The 20,129-nt window shown below is 40.3% G+C and overlaps 1 protein-coding gene across 3 annotated transcripts in view; it reads right to left on the bottom strand.

Moving 5' to 3' along the window:
- The window catches only part of DOCK10 (dedicator of cytokinesis 10), a 277,694-nt gene that overhangs the window by 156,706 nt on the left and 100,859 nt on the right, over nucleotides 1–20,129 (bottom strand). Inside the window, exon 1 of one of the 3 annotated variants that reach the window (XM_060151259.1) lies at nucleotides 14,793–14,897. The exons of the other annotated variants lie outside the window; for them this stretch is intronic. Coding sequence (XP_060007242.1) covers nucleotides 14,793–14,897 — 105 coding nt within the window. Of the gene's footprint in view, nucleotides 1–14,792; nucleotides 14,898–20,129 lie in introns of those variants that run through there. 3 annotated transcript variants of the gene reach the window in all.

Genomic DNA, 20,129 nt, shown 5'->3' with positions numbered 1-20,129 from the left:
TCCTGGTACCCGTAAGTTCATTCTCTAAGTCTGTGAGCCTGTTTCTGTTTTGTAAATAAGTTCATTTGTATCACGATGTCACATTTATAATATATTACCAGCTGCCCCAATAAGCCTTCAAGTCTGAAACACCTGGCTTATTCTGGAATCTCTTTTCCCCCCCTTAATATTGTGTTTGTGTATGGGACGTAGCCAATAAAACAGAATGCATTGTAAAACGGTCAGGAAGCTCTTATCTCCGCCATCGAGTTGGTTGGTAAGCCCCATTTCCTCACTGTTTCTTCAGCTCAAGTGTCTGATGTCCTTCTACCAACAGCTCATGATGTGATTACTAACACTTTCCCTTTTCTCTCCCTTCTTCACACCAACACGCACAGGAGTGTGGGAGTGTGGCTTAGTGTGAGCTGGGATTTATAGGTTTAACTACTGCCAGCAATCCCCCGACCCCTGACCAGCCTCCTCCTATGACTGGTGACTGTTTAATGAGGTGTGCATCCGCCACAAAAACAGGAGTGCCCCTGTGGCCTCTGTCCTTCTGCACAGCCCCTTCCGGTGCCCCTCACCAGATCTCTGAGCTGGGTGGAGGGCTGTCCTGGCAATCATGCCCATTCCCACTCACCCTTCACAGCACCTGCCCCAGAATCTGGGCCTGGGCCAGAGGGGCAGGGGAAAGAGGAGGCATTAGTAGGAAAAAAAAAAAATAGAAAAAAATATGAACAGACTCAGCTTTGGGATTTCCAAACACAAAATAAATTATATATGAAATTATATCTCTACCACATGCGATGGAAAGACTTCGTTTGCTTTTCCCAAAGAAATAAAATGGAGAAAGCCTCAAAAAAAAAAGGCAAATGACATAAGGATGTTTTAGAAGGCCTTCTACAGTCTTGTTCTCACTATCAGTTTTTTTTTTTTTTTTTTGCGGTACGCGGGCCTCTCACTGTTGTGGCCTCTCCCGTTGCGGAGCACAGGCTCCGGACGCGGACGCGCAGGCTCAGCGGCCATGGCTCACGGGCCCAGCCGCTCCGCGGCATGTGGGATCTTCCTGGACCAGGGCACGAACCCGCGTCCTCTGCATTGGTAGGCGGATTCCCAACCACTGCGCCACCAGGGAAACCCCTCACTGTCATTTTAATTTTATCTCCCATTAGTCGAAAACTTGAGCGTTAATAAACAACCGCAGGTCAAGACCTTCAAAGATCTTTCTATTTATTTATTTACTTACTTACTTATTTTTACTAGGGCCTAAACTCCACCTAAATGAATCCCACCTAAATTAGTACAATAGGAAAATCAGAGTTCACAAGTCACTCGTTATTAATAAAACCACAGGAAATCTAAATCCTAAACTCTCCTTGATACACACAATAAATGGCATAGCCTGTAAGCACCTGTTGGAAGGTATATTTTTAGTTATTCACTTCAGGCTATGACATGCCAGCCAATTAACGACGGAGGTTTACTAAGCCCTTCCTGTTTAAAATGTTGCACTGAGGTTATCCTGACTTGGGGCTGCAAAGCCTAGCAGATCTGCTTCATATCATTTATTAAGTTTTGACCTCTGGGGGATAAGTAAAATTCTATCTTTCCAGGGAATTTGTTAAATAGTGTGCAACGTTCAAGATATTCAATGTTTCATAATTTGGGGAATATGAGGTTCATAAATAAAAATAATAGTGATATCTTCCACAGTACCTAGAGCTTAGAATTTGGCAATGCTCGCCAAGGATGCTTTATGCATCTGTGATGGTGAGAATCCAGGCTATGCAACCAGTAGTCTTCTCTGGAGCAAGAGAGCTGTCAGTTCCATGTTTTGGTCAAAGAGACAGATGTATACAAAGATGATGGGATCGGTTAATTTCTCACTACTGCTCCTTACAGAGATTTTGAGTGAAACTGGGAACTGAGAAGCATTGATTTACAGCTTTACAACAGTTGGGTTGTCCCTCCTGAATTTAATGTGCCTCTTTCCTTTGGAAATGCACCAACTGGGATAAGGTATGTGCCAAGATTACCCTGAATTGGATTGGACTTTTATAGTGCTTTTTACTCTTACTCTTTTTCTCTCAAATGAGTAATGAATTTCATTAGCTGTTCTAAAATCACTCCAGGCATGGGAAAAGGCAACCACCAGTGCCCGTCATTATGTGGCAGGGCTGGTGCTGCACTGATGTGGGAATAGGGCTATTCTTTTGATATAGTATTAAGACATTTGTTTGATCTACTCCCCCAGATCCACAGCTCTCTTCCAATTCGACTTCACAGCAGAAGAATGGGCTCCTGTCACAAAAACAAATGCTTTCTTCCCCTCTCCTTATTCCACAACTTCTCATGGAACGCCAACGCAAATCTAAGCCTTGGAATTGGTGAACCTGCCATCTTGGTAACAACCTGAGCTGCCAGGAGCTGTTTACTGGTACGAAACAAGCAGACTGTCCATGCTTTAGCTGAAGACTCTAATTTCAAGAACATGGTGTGCTACCACAAAGGTCTGAATTATTTTCATAATTATAATTCAAAAGCAAATGAATGTAGAAATGACACTGAAGGTCTAAGCATTTGAAGTATGTAACACTGAAAAAAGTCAAATGACTACATGATCAACCTAGACATCTCTCCAGAATCTAAGAAATAACCTAGACCACGCAGCCTCGTTTTAGGGAAGTGTGATTATAGGTTTTCTATGTTGAGATGCAACAGAGAGTGTAACATGCACTCTAGAACCAGAATTCCTGGGCTCCTAGTCCTGGCATTGCCACTTACGGGCTATGGAACTTTGGGCATGTTAGAATCTCTGTGCCTTAGTTTCCCAATCTGTAAAATGGACATTTTAGTAGGAGTTAGATCATAGGACTGAATGAGGTAATATCTGTTATGCTCTTAGAACAACACTATACCCATAGTACTCATTACATAAGTGTTAAGTAGATAAAGGCTGTGAGTTTTAAATTTCCACTAGTCATGGATTTAAGGCACCTGTATTGTAAATTTAATGTGTACAGAGAGCAAATAATAGGTGCTCAATAAGTATCTGTTGAGTAAATAAGTTTATATCCTTTCATCCAGGAATTCCTTTTCTGGGACTCTATTTTAAAGAAATAATCACACATGTAATCCAAGAAGTATACAAGGATATCATTGCAATATTACCTTTGTAACAAGATGGAGAAAATACATTCACTTTAATGCAAGAGGGCTAAGAAAGGCAGGCAGGCTGGTGGAGGCTATATCTAAAAGGTGAAGACACCAGAGTTGTTGTTCACAAAAAGCGATTCATATTTTCCAAGAATCGTATGTAGTGGAGAAAGGCTTAGTGCTTTAATGGGCTTTGGGAAGGATACTGAAAATAGGATAGGAGCTGGAAAAGAATCAGTGAAAAATTGTGTGGTACATGCTGTAATTCTCCTTGTAACTCTTCAAATATTCAGTAAAGCTAGTTAGCTCACAACATTTTGCATGTGATTGGCTTTCGTGGGGAAACGTGAGGAGGTTGGGGTCCATGATCAAGATGGCAAGTATTGCTGCAAAGGGAAAGAAGACAATGAAAGGAGGAAGGAAAGGAAGTCAAATGCATCCTGACAATGGTTCTAGATTCACACATATTATGACATTAGAATTGAGTCCAGAATAGCTAGATCTCTGAGGGGTAATAAAGCCTGAAGGACCAGCAGAGCTAAATATGGGAAACAATAAATTATTAAAGGTAAAGAATGATTAGGAAATTATGGCACATCCATTCTAAGAAACAGTACATGCTCATTAAAACTGAGGTTTTAAAGTTTGCAATGACAAGCAAAATTGCTTATGTATTGTTAAGTAAAAGTGAGAATAAATACTGCACACTGAATAACTGCACAAAATTTTTAAAAATTAAAGAAAAGAATTAGAAATCTGTATCCACATATTATCAATTATATTTAGATGGGACTACGATGTTTAGGATTTTGTTATTTTGAATTTTTGCATTTTCCAAATCTTCTGTAATGAACATATATTTCTTTCATCATGGTGAAAAATGAACTTGGCCTTTCAAAACTCTCATGTCTCTGAAAACACTGGGGAGTTGCTTGGTTTTAAAATTGTTTACCCTTTGAAAATACACCAAAGAGGGAAAGTAGAAAAGCACATGAAAGTTCAACCACTAACAACTTGAAGTAATTAAAAAAAGAGAGGGGCTTCCCTGGTGGCGCAGTGGTTGAGAGTCCGCCTGCCGATGCAGGGAACACGGGTTCGTGCCCCGGTCTGGGAAGATCCCACATGCTGCGGAGTGGCTGGGCCCGTGAGCCATGGCCGCTGAGCCTGCGCGTCCGGAGCCTGTGCTCCGCAATGGGAGAGGCCACGACAGTGAGAGGCCCGCGTACCGCAAAAAAAAAAAAAAAAAAAAAAAAAAAAAAAAAAAGAGAGAAATAAAACACTGGTGAAAAGAGACCAGGGAAAATAACTACAGATTATGTATGTGATTCTAGAAGCTAATGTCAGCAAGAAAGGGAAGAACAATTAGCAATTTATTAACAAAAGTATTTTGAGCTCTGTAGGGAACCATAAACATTTGGTAAGTTACTTAAGCAGCTCTATGCATTGGCCACTCTTGCAAAGGATTAAAAGTCAGAATCTCTAGTTCGAAGTCCAGGGTCTTTTACCTCCCAGCTAAGTAACTTGGACAGTCATTTACACTGAGACTTAGAGAGACTGACTCAAAGGAATCAAAGGGCAACTTCCTGCTTACAGCAGTGTTGTCATAAGGATCAAAGAGATGAAGTATGTGAGGGTGTTAAGTGAACCACCAAAAGCGAGGCAAATATAGATTTTTCTTTATTCGAAAATGATTGAAAATTACCACATATGTTTAACCCCAAATATATCCCAACACCAAGTCAAACCAACCAACTAATCAAACTGGTGATACTAAATTCTTCATGTACCAGAAACTGTCCTACATGCTTTTATGTTTGTTATCTAAATTTCCTTAAAAAGCAAACAAACAAATAAACCTTGATAATCAGTGATTCTACTGGAAGCAAAAGAGGTAAAAGCATAAGGAAAAGCACTGAAATTTAGGAAAGGGCAGCATCTCCTCTGTGTCTTCTGAATCAAGTCAGGCCGCTCTATGACTGGCAGGAAGAAGGAAGGCAATCTAATTATGTATATCAGCAAATGAAAGTGACTTTGAAATTCTGCCTTTTATTTTCCTTGAGAGACCAACCTAGAAAATATTTTCTTGTATTTATATTTTCAGATCAAAAGAAAAGGATTAAATTTAGGATTAGTTTAGTATTAAACTCATTAGCTTTGCCAAGATAAATACCTAGACAACAAAGTTTTATCAAAAGATATTTAGAATTTCCTTCTGTAGCTCTAACCTACACACATGCAAGTCAAGTTTGTGAGCAATAGGGAGTTAATAGGATCGCTAAGGACTAAAATCAGGAAAAGGGTTTGATGGGATGAGAAATGGAGAACAATCTCTATAGCAAACCCCTTGTGTTTGGGGCCACATGTCTGTGCTGTAAACGTTAAGTGTAATTAGGAAGCCAAGCATTGGTTACTCACCGTTAGGGTTACTCTAGTTAGTCTGATCTGAACCACTTGCTTGGTTCTGCTTTTCAAAAAAATCTGATCTTTTCAAGAAAGAGTATTATGCAAAGAGTTTTTTCCCCTACCTTTGAGATGTTTCATATTTTTTCTGTGACATGCAGTGTCTACTGTGATGCTAGTCTAGACTTCCTCTATTTTCCTCAACCACCCCTGTCGCTTTCAGATATCTGAATCTTTATTCTAATTTCAGTATTTATAACAGAATTAAGTTTATATCTGAATGCCTTCATCAGCTGACAATATTATCCATCCAGGTTAATGACCCAGAAAAACAAATAAAAATAGGTATGTACTTCAGGACCAGTACAGAAGGCTCTAGTAGGGCATGACATGCCAATTACTTAAACATTCTCGTCACATCTTGACCTACAGACAAATAGGGAACAGTGAGGGTCCACACGGTCTTTAAACAGACCCTAAAAAAAAAATACCAATCTCGACATCTCCAAACAAATTAGAAACAACACAGCTGTTAATTAATTTCAATGTCATCAAGATGACTGATTACATTTCTTAAAGAAAATAAGAGATCTAAATGACACATGGATTCTTTAGATCTTAAGTTCACCCAGGGCCCTTTGGCCTTAGTGCAACTGGAATGGAACCAGCTTCCACACTACCTGTGTTTAAAACAAACAAGAAATTTGTGAAGACCCCACACAGCTGGATCCATGGCCACAGCTGTCAGCCTGTGGTCGTGTGACAGATTTAATTCAGCCTTTCATCAAAGGGAGTTCCACTGGACAACTTCTCAACTGTTTGAGCTTCAGAAAGCAAGATGAACTTTTCTTACCAAAATGGAAATGATTAAGTAAGGAATAAGCCATCTTATGCTGACCCTTTAACCTTCTCTCTGTCTTCAACCCCACAGTTTCATGAGAATGGATAAACACCAGTTAAGTCAAAGTTAAGAGCTGTGCAGCTGGGCAAACTCTGATTAAGCTGAATTTGGAAACAGTTCCCTTGGTAACAAAAACGGACATAGATCTCAGAAGAAATCAGCCAAAAGTAACTCTGTAAATGTCCTAGTCCATTTCAGTGATATAAAGCAGGTTAAACTTGGTAAATTACAAAGTTGTTTGCAAATACAAAGGATGATTAGTCATCATATTCAACACAAACATTATAGTTAGAAAAATCAGGAGATTCTATTTTATTAACCCTTAATTTCATTAGGAAAATTAAGGACCCGAAGAGAGTTATAGGATGAAGTAAGGTATAGTTTCAAGCTGAATTTAAATCTTTTCAGTCTTATTTTCTCTTCTAAGGCAATTTAACAACATATATCTCTTAGGAGCATGTCAAAATTCACTCATTTTTGCTCCAAAAATGAAAACAGAAAAGTGCCTGCTTCTTTGCCTAACACTGGTACTTGTAAAGAAGTAGGAAAGAAGATCTGAATCAAATAAAATTACGTCTCATTTAGTTTTCTGGAAACACTTGAAAGATAATAAATATCATTAAAAATACATCACAACCCAATTACAAGTCCGCCTGACACCAGGAAATTAACGCCTTTGAGCCAGCTGCCAGGATTTTTAGATTAATTTATATAAAGTCTGTGATGAAAGCTGCCACCAGCTTAAACTCTGATACTATTTTAGTACTTTAATAGGCACACAAATGAGTCAGATGTGAGAGGTATGTGTGTGTGTGTACATAAACACATACATGTCACAAATACATGAATGTAAATAGTCCTGTCAACAACATGAATTGTATATGTTCAATAAATCTTCCCACAATGATTGGTCAGCTCATTCTTTTATTTCCTTTCTTAACCTTTGGCTACTTGGAACTGAACATGAATAGTGGACATTTGTTGTTTTTTGACCTAAGTAACATCCATCCTGCTTTCTTTTAGTACTAGCATGTTAATTTCCTTCTGAGGGGGTACTTCTTTCTCCTTCCCTGTAAAGAGCAGTGTGGGTGGGTCTGATAATTTAAAAAGTCCTGTTTTTCCATGATCAAGGGCATGTGACCCCAGCCCATTCAACACTTCCCGCCAGGACTCTGAATCTTGAAGGAGAGATGCCAAAATCCCACATGACCGTCCATTAGTTCCAAACACCAAGACCATCCCTGTTTCCCACTGCCCCGAGCTGTTCTAAGTCCATTCTTGTTCTTTGCCCAGCCTGTCTCTCCATTCTTCCTCTGTTCCCTTCTCTGGGTATGTTTGTTTACCAGGGAAGCTTTCTTCTGCTTGCATCTAAAAGAATCTAAAATGATATAATACAAGAAGCAGTACCTACAATAAGGGACTATTATTTCCTCAACTTACCTTTGTTTGGATTTGAATCATCTTAAAGGAGAACCTCTCCTGTAGCCAATGACTCCTTGAAGTACAGGATGTAGGTTTAGTAAACTCATGTGTTACTAATGAATTCCAACGTCATCCTACTCTATAAAAAATACATCAGGTATCATGCATCCTGAGAATGGGGGACAAATACCTTCTTGGTTTTCCAAGGTGATAAACTCAGTGAAGCCTTCATCTCTAATTTTCCACTAAGCCTAATCCATTCTAATCATCCCTCTCTGATGTCACCAGAGCAACTGGGGCCAAAAAATAAGTTTATGTCCACATTTGCTTTCAGTGCTGATGTTGTCACAAACTATAATTTTGTCTCTATAGGAGGTGCCAGGTTGCATTGGAAGTTGTGTTAGAGATGACCGACCAGGTGTCTCTAAGCCATTGCTGGCCCTGTATCACCTTCCTTTATTCTGTCATTTTCAGCTTAAGAGAAAACATTTGCTATATTTGTTGTATTAAAACCAATTCATGTGTTTTTACTTGTAGAAATAACATAGTCACACCAAACAATTTAATACTAATAGTAACTTTAGACACTACCATTTTTTATCATTTACCCCATATATGCTAATGATAGCTTTTATTTTCCTACTACTATTATCATGATCAAATGGCAAGGCCTATAATAAGTGTTTAACACTTTCTCTCATTGAATACTCATATCAAGCCTAGAAGAGGTCATCATTGCTTTATTTTACAAATGCAGAAACTTGGAATCTGAGGACCTGCTCAGCAACTTGATAGAACAACTGATATTTCAATCCAGCTCAGGATAAAGCCTTTGGTCCCCTCCACTACACTCTACCAGCAAAGGTCATAGCTTTGCAGGAATAAGAATCAGAAATGCTTTTTTTTTTTTCCTATTGGGAAGGTTCTACAATAGAGCTGTAGCTTGGGTACTATTCCTGCTCCCTTGGTCAGTTTCCACAATGAGGGAAATTAGAAGGCTGGGGGCTGGTGGGAGGTCACTGGGCACCTCAAGGGAGGAAGTCGTAGGGACAGAGGACTAAGAAACATTTATAAAATGGTACGGAAGATGAAGAAAAGGAGATGAAAAGGTATATTAAGGAATCATATAAGGAATGTGTGATTTTATGATTTATAATAAGAAATATAAAGTTGGTCTTCATCCTCCTTTAATGGCACTGAGCTCCTAAAACCCTTGGAATTTCCTAAGAGCATGATGAAGGTGTTTTTTGTTATGTTAATGAATGACTTTTGGACAGGGTGGGGGTGGGAGGTTGGTTTCCATGAGAACCAACCATGTGATTAGAGAGCTGGCCCTTTCCATCCCATCTCCCTGACTTCTGGGGAGCTCAAGTGGGGTTTGAGGTTGAATCAGTGTTTAAGAGCCAATGACTTAATCAACGATGCCTGTGTAATGAAGCCTTTATAAAAACCCAAAAGGATGGTGTTTGGAGAGCTTCTGGGTTGGTGAACATGGAGACTGGGGGAGACTGGTGCCTTTCCCCATACCTTGCCCTATGCATCTCTTCCATCTGGCTGTTCCTGAGTTATATCCTTTTATAGTAAATCAGTGATCTAGTAAGTAAAATGTTTCTCTGAGTTCTGTGAGCTGCTCTAGCAAATTAGTCGAACCGGAGAGGGGATCATGGGAACCTGTGATTTATAGCCAGTGGATCAGAAGTACAGATAACAACTTGGACTTGCACCTGGCGTCTGAAGTCAGAGCGGGTGGCTGGAACCTCCAATCTATAGCCCGTTGGTCAGAAGCACAGGTGATAACCTAGACTTGTGGTTGGCATCTGACATGGGATCAGGGGTAGCCTCATAGGACTGAGCTTAACCTGTGAGATCTGACATGACCTCCAGGTAGGCGGTGTTAGAACCGATTTAAATTTAGGACACCCAGCTGGTACCACACAGAATTTCTTGGTGTGGGAAAAACCTCCACACATTTGGTGACCAGAGGCGTCAGAAATGAAGTGTTTTGTATAAGGAGTAAAGGAGACACATAAGAAAGAGAAGACAGGTGGAAAACTGAAGTTTTCCAACCAAGAATGCTAGATAACGTTTGTGTCAAAAACCACAGTGGAACCTGCCACCAATTGAGGGACTGTCTGCATTAAGAAAGTTTTGTACTGCTGTCATCTGGGAAATAAAAGATGGGGGGATCATGGTGTTATTTCCTGTCCACTGTGCCCTGTCCCCACTCCCCTCTGACAAATGGTCCACCTCCTGCTCAGATAGTTGTAAAGAACATTGTCATGGAGCTAAGCTCTGCCCAGTTTGGCTTGGCAGTTCTCCTCCACCTTGTCTCTCTCTGGATTTAACTCTGCTTCCTCTCCTAGCACTCAGTCTCGAGGAAAGTAAGGTCATTCTTGGTTCAACTGCAGGCACTAATCCGAAGTCCATTTTGAAAGCGTCTTCTCTGCAGCTATGCAGCATCTGAGCTAGCTGTTCCCTATTGCTTCAGCCACAGGCAGACTCCTCAGATCCAGTTTCAACTTACACTTCTCCATTTCTGTGGTCTGGACTGAATTCAGATCCCCTGTTTACTCCTGTTTCTTTGCTTCCTTCCACCTTGTCCATTTATAGCATTCATCCCTGCTTTACGTTGTATTCCAACCCTGATTCCATCTCATTTCATCGTTTCCTGGAACCATCATCCTGGTTCCTGGGACCCCATCCTGTGCTTCCTTTCAGCTAACTGGTTCATTGTAAAGTAACCTAAATAGGTAACTGTGAATGTTTGTATAAAACAGTATCAGTAAGTAAGGAAGCACAGATGACCAGGGAGAAGCTGTCCACGTTAACATGGAAGAGTAAAGATAAAAAAACAGACTTGAAAGACAACAGCACAAGACATTTAATAAAATGACATATGTAGGAGATATAAATATTTCAGATTACATCCTCCATCTATAGTTTTCTACAATTTTCTATTTTCTATTAAAGTGCTAACAGTCTATGACTAAAGAGGAGAAGCGATTTTCATTTGTAGACAAAGTCTTCTAAACACTTTGAAATCCTGCAGATTAATTATCCACAAGCCAGTAACAACTTAAAAATAACAACTCACATTTACTTAAATAAATTTTGCATTTTTTTCTGATAGTACAGATGACTGATATCATAACTCAATTCAATAGTATATTTAATCTTTCTAAATGAGCATATGCAACTTAGGAAGGAAACTGTCTTTTTATTAACCTCCGCCCTATGCACCAGAGATCATACTGAACGATTGGATAAAAAAAGAAAAATAAAAATAGAAAGACAGTTAAAGAGAAAACCTTCAACTACAGAACACCATACACACTTCAAAAATTAAGGGAAGTAGTTCTACTTGATGATCTAACAAGTAAGTTCCTCAAACTTTTCTTATAATGCAGTTGCACTGTCTCGTATGTTGTCTGTGATAAGTGGATTAAAACATGGAAAGGGATTTCTTAGACAAGACACCTGAAAACTGGATCAATAAGGGAAGCTTCCAAAACAATAAAAAATTCCAACAGAGTTAAATAAACAGCATTTGAAGAAAACCAAATAAACAGAATTGTCAGTCTGGGTCATGAGAGTATAAAGTTTGGGTTGTATACCACTTAGGAAGTCACAGACTTCCGGTTAAGTATTCTAGACTACTCTGATACTAAACCATTTCTAAATTTGTCTTAGAGCAAGAAATGGTTTGTTGAATTCAAAATCCACACAATCATTATAAAAACACAATCTGTGATAATGATTTCCAGCGATCATTATTTCTTCTTTCACCACAATATATAAGTATATCCAAAAATTCAAAAGAAATCGTTGTTTTATTTTGTGACCTAACTGTAAGCCTTACCTTCATTTGTTGGGCATTTTGACACTTGAATTGCTTCTTCCTTATCACCTATCCAGGCATCTCAGAAGCAGTTCTAGAGATGCTGGTTTAGCTTTTAAAAAGCTTAGATGAATGCGCTGTGGAAAGTCCAATCTGGTTCTGAATGGGCTTCAGCTAAGCTGGGCTTTGGTGGGAGCCAGGGTGGGAAATGGCATTTCTAAGGCAAACCTCACGGACACAAAGAGTGATCTGGGACCCCCATGAGCACTCAGCTTGATGCAATTCAGAATTTTGTCTACTGAGTGGCTCTGTCATTGAAAAAGGGTCCCGGGAGGAAGGAGTCACCTATAGCCCAGTGGCTTCAATGCTGCAGTCACTGAAAAGACAATCTCACTCCACAATTATACCCCACTTCCTCTGCCCTTGGAAATGGAGACATTTTACTTGGTTTTATTAATACTCCATAACACTTGCAACTCATAACTTTTTAAAACGTTCAAATCATGTTCAGAACCCACATGATCGACATGAATTCCAGTAAACAATCTTAAGACAGGGCAGGTATTGTTAGGAACATTTTACGGAAGGGGCAGCTGAGGCTCAGAGCGATTTAAGTAACCTGCCCAAGGTCACATGGACCGTGGGCGAGACAGTCAGAATTACCCCCTAGGCCTCTAATTACATGTTTCACTTTCTTGGAGTCTCTTTTTTTTTCTAAAATGAAAGCCCGGGATAATACCTAAGGATGGATTGAGCAATCCCCTACTCAACAGAAGAGACAACCTGTGAAAGAAGATATGCCTATCTTAGGAGGACCAAAGGCAGGCAGGCAACGGCAGCAGGGAGTCCCAGTGCCTTCTACAGAAGAAAGCGAATCGCTGTATGAATGATCTTAATTAAACGTGAATGCACAGCTACTGAATGCTGTGGGAAAACACTCCCTCCTTACTGGCTGCTTTCCCCATAGTTCTCAGTAGCAATACCTTCAAACGCAATTAAGATAATTCATGGAGTGATTAGCTTCATTATACGGAGACACACCAGGGACTGTCCTAATGCCAAATCCTGTGTGTGGGCTCTGTAAGATAGACTCATTCTTCTCCTGTGTGTTATCTCTTTTAGTGGACACAAAAAGAAGTAAACCTATGGTGACATAACCCTTGGAACTTCTAAATTCCACTGAGAGAAAGGCAGCTAGGAAATTATCATTTTGGGGACTGGTCTGAAGGTTAACATATCTCAAACCAAACAAGTTTTCAAACACTTATCCTCTAACAGGCTGATGGTAAACAACCTATGAGGCTTTTATGGGGCTGGTAGAGAAGTCACAACTGAGCATCCTGTGGGGCCAGTGGGGACCAAGAGGTTAGGTTCTGAGCTCTGCATATTCCCATTATGAAACACTGAGTGGAAAGACCCGGGCACATCCCAAGGTCAAGGGGGTCGATTACCCATGTTTCCCAGTGGGAGACACGTACTACTAAGATCCTGTGGTAGAAATAGCAAGGCATCAATCCTATGAACCAGACCTCCAGTAAATTCTACTCCCATTAAATTACCACCAGACAGATTGTAAGTATAAAGACAACCACTGTTACTTGAGACGGAGTATTCCGTACCTGATTCTGGCCTATCAAAGACTGAGTGACTATTCATTAATTTGATTATTCATATTTATTCAATGACTATTCATAAACCATCACTATATTATCAAATGTATATATTTTTTTAAGCTGTTCTGTTTCTAGATTAAAGGTGTTTATATAAACAAAAAGATTATTTACCTCTAGAGCAGTAGCTCTCCACCTGGAATATCACCCTCCCTGCCCAAGGTGACATTTGGCAATGTTTGGAGACATTTTTGCTTGTCAAAATGGGGCAGAGCTTTCCACCAGCATCTAGTGGTTAAGGCCCAGGATGTCACTAAATATTGTACAATGCACAGGACATCCCCAAACAACAAAGAACTCTCCAACCCAAAATGACAGTATGTTGAGCTGAAGAACCCCTGCCTTGAAGAAAAGCAAGCAAAACTTGAACCACCTGGTAAAATAAACATTCCTGTAAAAAGAGCTACCCAATCATGTTGTTGTAGCCATTTATCATATAAAGTGGGCCACATTACATGCGAGTCACTGAAGCGCTAGCCATCCACCCTGATACTCAGCTACCCATAGTTCTTACAGATAGAAATCTGGAATTCTGTAATAAGTACACGTTTCCAGATTTCTCATTTTAAGAATGCTAAAGCAGAAACATTTTTTAACAATAGACAAAACCAAATCTTTCTACCTTTAAAACTTAACAATTTTTCCTCTCTTCCTTGGCTCATTGAATTAAATACTTATTTACATTTCCCTTCCTATTTTGGGTTGCTCTTTCTAAGAACTTTAAAACAAATCATGAGTGGTACATGATAAAAATAGAGCAGTAATACTTTTTTAAAAACACAACTGTAGGGACTTCCCTGGTGGCCCAGGGGTTAAGAATCTGCCTGCCAATGCAGGGGACACAGGTTCGAGCCCTAGTCCAGGAAGATCCCACATGCCGCGGAGCAACTAAGCCCATGTGCCACAACTACTGAAGCCCAGGCGCCTAGAGCCCGTGCTCCGCAACGAGAAGCCACTGCAATGAGAAGCCCGTGCACCACAACGAAGATCCAACACAGCCAAAAATAAATAAATAAAATAAATTAAAAAAAAAAAAACACACAACTGTATACAAGTCATCAATTGGGTCTTAATTGAGGCAATGGTAGGCTTTTCTTTAAAACAGAGAATATTCTAGTAGCATTTTAACCATTTAAATCCTGTATCAACATGTTTTAAAATAATGATGGAAGTAATTCCAATATTCCAAATAAGTCACTAATGTTTTAGCTACTTCCAACCTCTTCCAATATGTTTTAAACTAATGATGGAAGTAATTAAAAAATAATGATGTAAGTAAAAAAGGATATTTATGAACTGGGTTGAACATTCTGTTCCATCTAAGACTTTGCCCATAGCCTAGGTTAGCATACCACTCCAGAGCTAATCTTTTTTTTTTTTTTAAGTATTAAGAAAAGATGGAAAGCAAAAACATTCAGATACCTACAGAACTAAATCTGTGGATTTCTTCTTGATTTTTTCTCCTCATTGTTCGTCTCTTCTTCCAAAATTCACTGGGATCCCGTTTAAAAACCTTTCCTCGGAAGCTCATTGTATTGTTATTTGAGTGGCAAGATATTTAAAAATATCAATTTCTTTAAGCCTCTTGCTTCTGAAGCGTCACCAGGCCGAACAAATTTTTCTTCTCCGGTAAAAAGGGAAATGCTCATGCTACATTAACATAACTGAATAGAAAGGAAAAGAAAACCGACAAGTTACTGCTTCCTGTGAGTGAGTAACTACCAGCTGTTCAGAAGTGCTTTTGTGCATTTATTCTCCCTAATCACCTGCTTTAAAGCAGGATGAAAAACACAAAATGACTTTGGATGTTTAAGAGAATTGCTCACAGCTAAATAAACCATAGGATGTAAACTCACTGTTGGAACCAAGTCAAGACTGAATCAAAGAGCTAATTTACGGTAGGCTGCCATGTCTGTCAGTGTAACAGCCATCCAAACTTCATCACTGTGGCTAGATCCCAAAGGTGAACTGTAATAATCAGTTGGTCATGTATGCATAGATTACATTAACAGTCTTTCCAGGGAGGTGCCCAAGAGGATCACTTAGGCACAAGGGGAAAATATTAGAATTCTATTTATATTAGTCATCTAGATACAGAAACTGTGCTTTACTAATATTTAACATAACACATTGACATGGACACCTTCATTCTCTACGTCAAATGGTTACATATAGTCAAATAGTTAATTCCCTAATCTTTAGATCTTTACTCCCTCTCTCTGGGGCAATTTAAAAGTGCACCTCTCCCCTCAAACCCACCCCAGTGCTACTTCCTGTTTTATTTTCCCCCATGGCACTTACTAGCATGTGACACTACTATGCATTTTCCTTATTTTACTCATGGACTGTCATCCTCCACTAGAGTCTATGCCACAAGAGTGTGGGAATTTTTTTGCTTCATTCACTGTGTCTTCAGTGATCAAAACCATGCCTGGCTTCCAGAAGATTCTCAGTATATATATATAATTGTTTAATAAAAGAATAAATGAAGGACATAAATATTGTGCTTAACAATGAACCCTGTCCCTTATGTATATTGTGTTTTGAAATATTAGCTACTGGCAAGGACTATATAATTTATAAATACACACAGAAGATGGGAGTGCAGCCAACTTTTTCCTACAAAGTGCATGAGATAGGAAATATCTGGAGGCCACAGGACTAGGAAATAATTGATTAGATTAAACATTAGAAAGCTGGGTTCCAAAAAACGATTGTTGTGGGAGACGTTCATTCAGTTTCTTCAAGAGTTTGTTTCTTCATCTGCAGGGTGGACCCCCACAACGGAGGTGTCCATCGGTGTGATGTAGGTGCTAAAGGAACCATTGCTTGTCTAGGAAGCACTCTGGGGTTTAAAAGATGGTTGAAGGAATATTTCCATTGAGGACTGATCTTCACAACCACCGAGACACAAGCTCCTACCAGCTCTCCCAGGAGATGAGTCCTGAGCAAGGGGCATTTTGAAGGGAGTAACTGTCAGGGAGTCAGTTCCACAGACACTTGTTGGGGCATCTTCGCACAGAGGGCAGTGTGACGTGCAGTGTGGACGCAAGCACGAAGCTTAACCAGGAGAGCAATTTCTGCAAAAGGCTCTCAGTATTCTGGGAGTTTGGAACTTTAAGAAAGAAAAATAACAAGGCTGCTATTGCATTCGTGTCTTAGCTGGAAGCAGGACTCAGGGTACAGATGGGAATGGGGAGAGCGACCAGAGGAAGGGAACAATGGGTAAACACAATGAGTCGGGGGTTTTGTGGGGGGCTTTTGCTCCAGAGCCTTGCCTTCTCTTTCTAGAGCTCAACACGGTTAATGGTGCAGGCCCCGATGTCTTCCATGGATATGCCAACTTGTCACCTAGGAGTGAATGGTCCCACGTATCCATGTGGCTTTTCCTCAGCTTCCTTCAGTCTTTACTTGAAATGTCTCTTCCTCAGAAAGCCTCCTCTGATGGCTTTGAATGCTCCTCCCTTGCCTTTTTGTGTGTGGGGGGAGGGGGTCCTAGACAAGATGGGGTAAGAAGTTCGTATCTCACCCTGAGAAGCCACTTCTGCAAGCATAGTTATGATTCTGTAATGAAGGCGGCTATCCTCAAGGAAGCTCCCACTTAACCAGCTAGTTCCAAAGACAAGGCACTAATAGATGCCATTTGCTTATTTAATAAGCCTCATTATTGATTATTATTTAATCTGTAATAAGCCTTCATCTTTATCATGGTTGCCTTATCCTGACATAGGCCATTTCCCAATAGTATTTCCCCAATGAAGACCAGATTTAATTGATGCACATACGTATCCCCCAGACTCTAGCCTCTTGGGCACCTCTACCTTCTCATGCAGAGATTTGTACAAGACAGGCAAAAAGAGATGCCGCTCATTCCTTGCCAAAGTATGGAGACCAAGGAAGCTTCTTTCAAAAACTGAGAAAAATAGCAAGATGCTACAAAAATAACAACTGAGGAGGTAAACTATATTGTTATTCTGTAATTGGTTTAAGTAGGCATCCGAAGATTCCACAGAGCAGAAGGCCTCTGGATCCATGGTCATGGGATGTATAGAAATTCCACTGTCTGTCTTTCGCCCTTATCAACGTTCACACTCTGAGTAACTCTTTGGCCTCTGTTGGATGAGCAGGTACATTATAGCACATGCATAATTTTCAGATTTAACTTTCTTCCTTATATGATGAGAGTCTGCCTTTTTGGGTCACCTGATTTCCCGAGTATGTATGATTATGTTTCTATTTTAATAGCTGAAAGTCGTATTCCACAACCCTTTCAGATCATGGACCTGTTTGAGAATCTAACAAAACTGGACTCACTCAGCAGGAAAATGTAAGGACTCAGAAAATGTGTGTGCATGGTAGGGGGTCACCAATCTCTGAGGTCCATCTGGGGACCCGCTTATTCATGTTACCCTAAATCCCTAGCTCACAGCTTTAGAAGATAGGAACGTTGTCTTCTAACGAAGCATTTAATAATCTTGAGCAACTCGTAAGTGACTTCCTCTCTTTCTATCTAACAGTTGCATCTCGTCTCTCCTCTATTCCTCTTTAGGCACCACAGTTCTTTATCCTGGAGTCCCTCCCACTTCCCGACTTCTGCAATGTGAGAATGACTCATTTCTCTCCTTGCTAAGCTGTTGATTGCAGCTACCTTTAACATTGGCAAAAGGAGGCATTGCCGGGCAGTATATGGGAATGTCAGAGAGACATAACCTGTGGTGACTGCAAAGGAGGAGAAAATCTAGTAGCATGGAGTTCAGTGCTCCATGGGATGGCACAGTTGAGCTTCTACTGAGCTCCTTGATTTCAGACCAAGTCTGTTTCTCCAGCATACTGGAGCAACTTCTGCTTAAGTTCGGACACTTGTTGACAACCAAAGAACCTAACTAGGGCACTGGGCAAGAATGGGCAATAAAGAGAAATCAGAGATTAGCTGGCTCAATCACAAGGAATCACTGTCAAGTTCATTAGTAAAGAAATCTGGTACCAATCAATGATCAGAATTAATTACTATACTCAAGGCATTGCTGTGCTTCATGAGAAATATGTAATACTCTTCCTAGTCTTGAGAAGCTTGTACCTGACAGAGGAGTTCACTAAAGTGTAAAGGAGACTGGGAAAGCTTTATAATAAAGACAGGACCTAAGGGAGACTTTGAATAGGTTTGAGTCAAATAGATGGGAGAAGGGTAAAGGATACTCTAGAAAAGAGGAATGTAGCATAGAGAAGGCATAAGATACAATGGTTAAAACCGTGGCATCTGGAATCTGCTTAGAGGCAGCTCCTGGGTCCATGCTTCCTAACTATATCCTATATCCTCAGGCAATACTTACCCTCTCCAGGCCTCAGTTTTCTCATCTGTAAAATAGGGAGAGCGTAGTAGATACCTCACAGAGTTTTTGTGAGTATAAATGAGATGACACTTTAAAATTTCAACTCATTGCCTGGTATAGTTACCATAACTGTTCGTTATCACAGAAACTAAGAAGCAGGCCAAGAAAGAATATTTAAGAAAAAAAAATGTCATGAAGAACCTAGGGGTAAGACAGGAATAAAGACACAGACCTACTAGAGAAGGGACTTGAGGATATGGGGAGGGGGAAGGGTAAGCTGTGACAAAGTGAGAGAGAGGCATGGACATATATACACTACCAAATGTAAGGTAGGTAGCTAGTGGGAAGCAGCCACATAGCACAGGGAGATCAGCTCGGTGCTTTGTGACCGCCTGGAGGGGTGGGATAGGGAGGGTGGGAGGGAGGGAGACGCAAGACGGAAGAGATATGGGAACATATGTATATGTATACCTGATTCACTTTGTCATAAAGCAGAAACTAACACACCATTGTAAAGCAATTATACTCTAATAAAGATTAAAAAAAAAAAAAGTAGGAAGTCCAGCTTGTCGATAGCCAAGGGCTGAGTAGGAGAATAGAGGCAGAAACAATTGAAAACAGAAGCCAGGACCAGTTCATGGAAGGCTTTAAATGCTAAGATGCTGAAAGGTTCCATCGTATCCCAAAAGCCATGCAAAGTCACTAAAGGATTTTTTTTTTGTTTTTTAAACATCTTTATTGGAGTATAATTGCTTTACAATGGTGTGTTAGTTTCTGCTTTATAACAAAGTGAATCAGTTATACATATACATATGTCCCCATACCTCTTCCCTCTTGCATCTCCCTCCCTCCCGCCCTCCCTATCCCACCCCTCTAGGTGGTCACAAAGCACCAAGCTGATCTCCCTGTGCTATGCAGCTGCTACATGTCTACATGCAGTCTGTAGCTACATGTCTACATTCTCCCTCAGTGCAATTCATGTTGCAGGGCTCTCTTTATTTTCCGTGAAATTTCTAAATATTTAATACTAAAACTAATGTGATTTGCATTAGAGTTTAGCAGACACACAAAAAAACTGCTGAATTCCGCAGACACTGCCCACTGAAAGCTCTGCACTTAGAAATATGAGGTTTTGTCATGTTCAATGAAACTCCCCTGAGCTATCTAAGCCTGTCTCATAGGTAACTCAGAGCCATTCAGCCCTGACCTTTGTAGGCAGAAGCAGTGAGCCTCAGTGCTACGAGCTACAGAAGCACTTCTGCTTGGGGCCAGGCTCAGGCGAGACCACAGTGAGGGAGGAAGTAGCTACTGGTGCTTTACTTCCTTTAAACAAAGTAGACAGTGGTGAGCAGAACCTAGAGAAGCGCTATGGACCAGCCTTGTTTCATCCTATGAGAGAAAGGCTGTAAGGGGCAGACTGCAGTTTTGTGTGT

This window comes from Lagenorhynchus albirostris, chromosome 6 (assembly GCF_949774975.1).
Source record: "Lagenorhynchus albirostris chromosome 6, mLagAlb1.1, whole genome shotgun sequence".
NCBI lineage: Eukaryota > Metazoa > Chordata > Mammalia > Artiodactyla > Delphinidae > Lagenorhynchus > Lagenorhynchus albirostris.
This window is presented reverse-complemented; position numbering and strand designations above follow the sequence as displayed.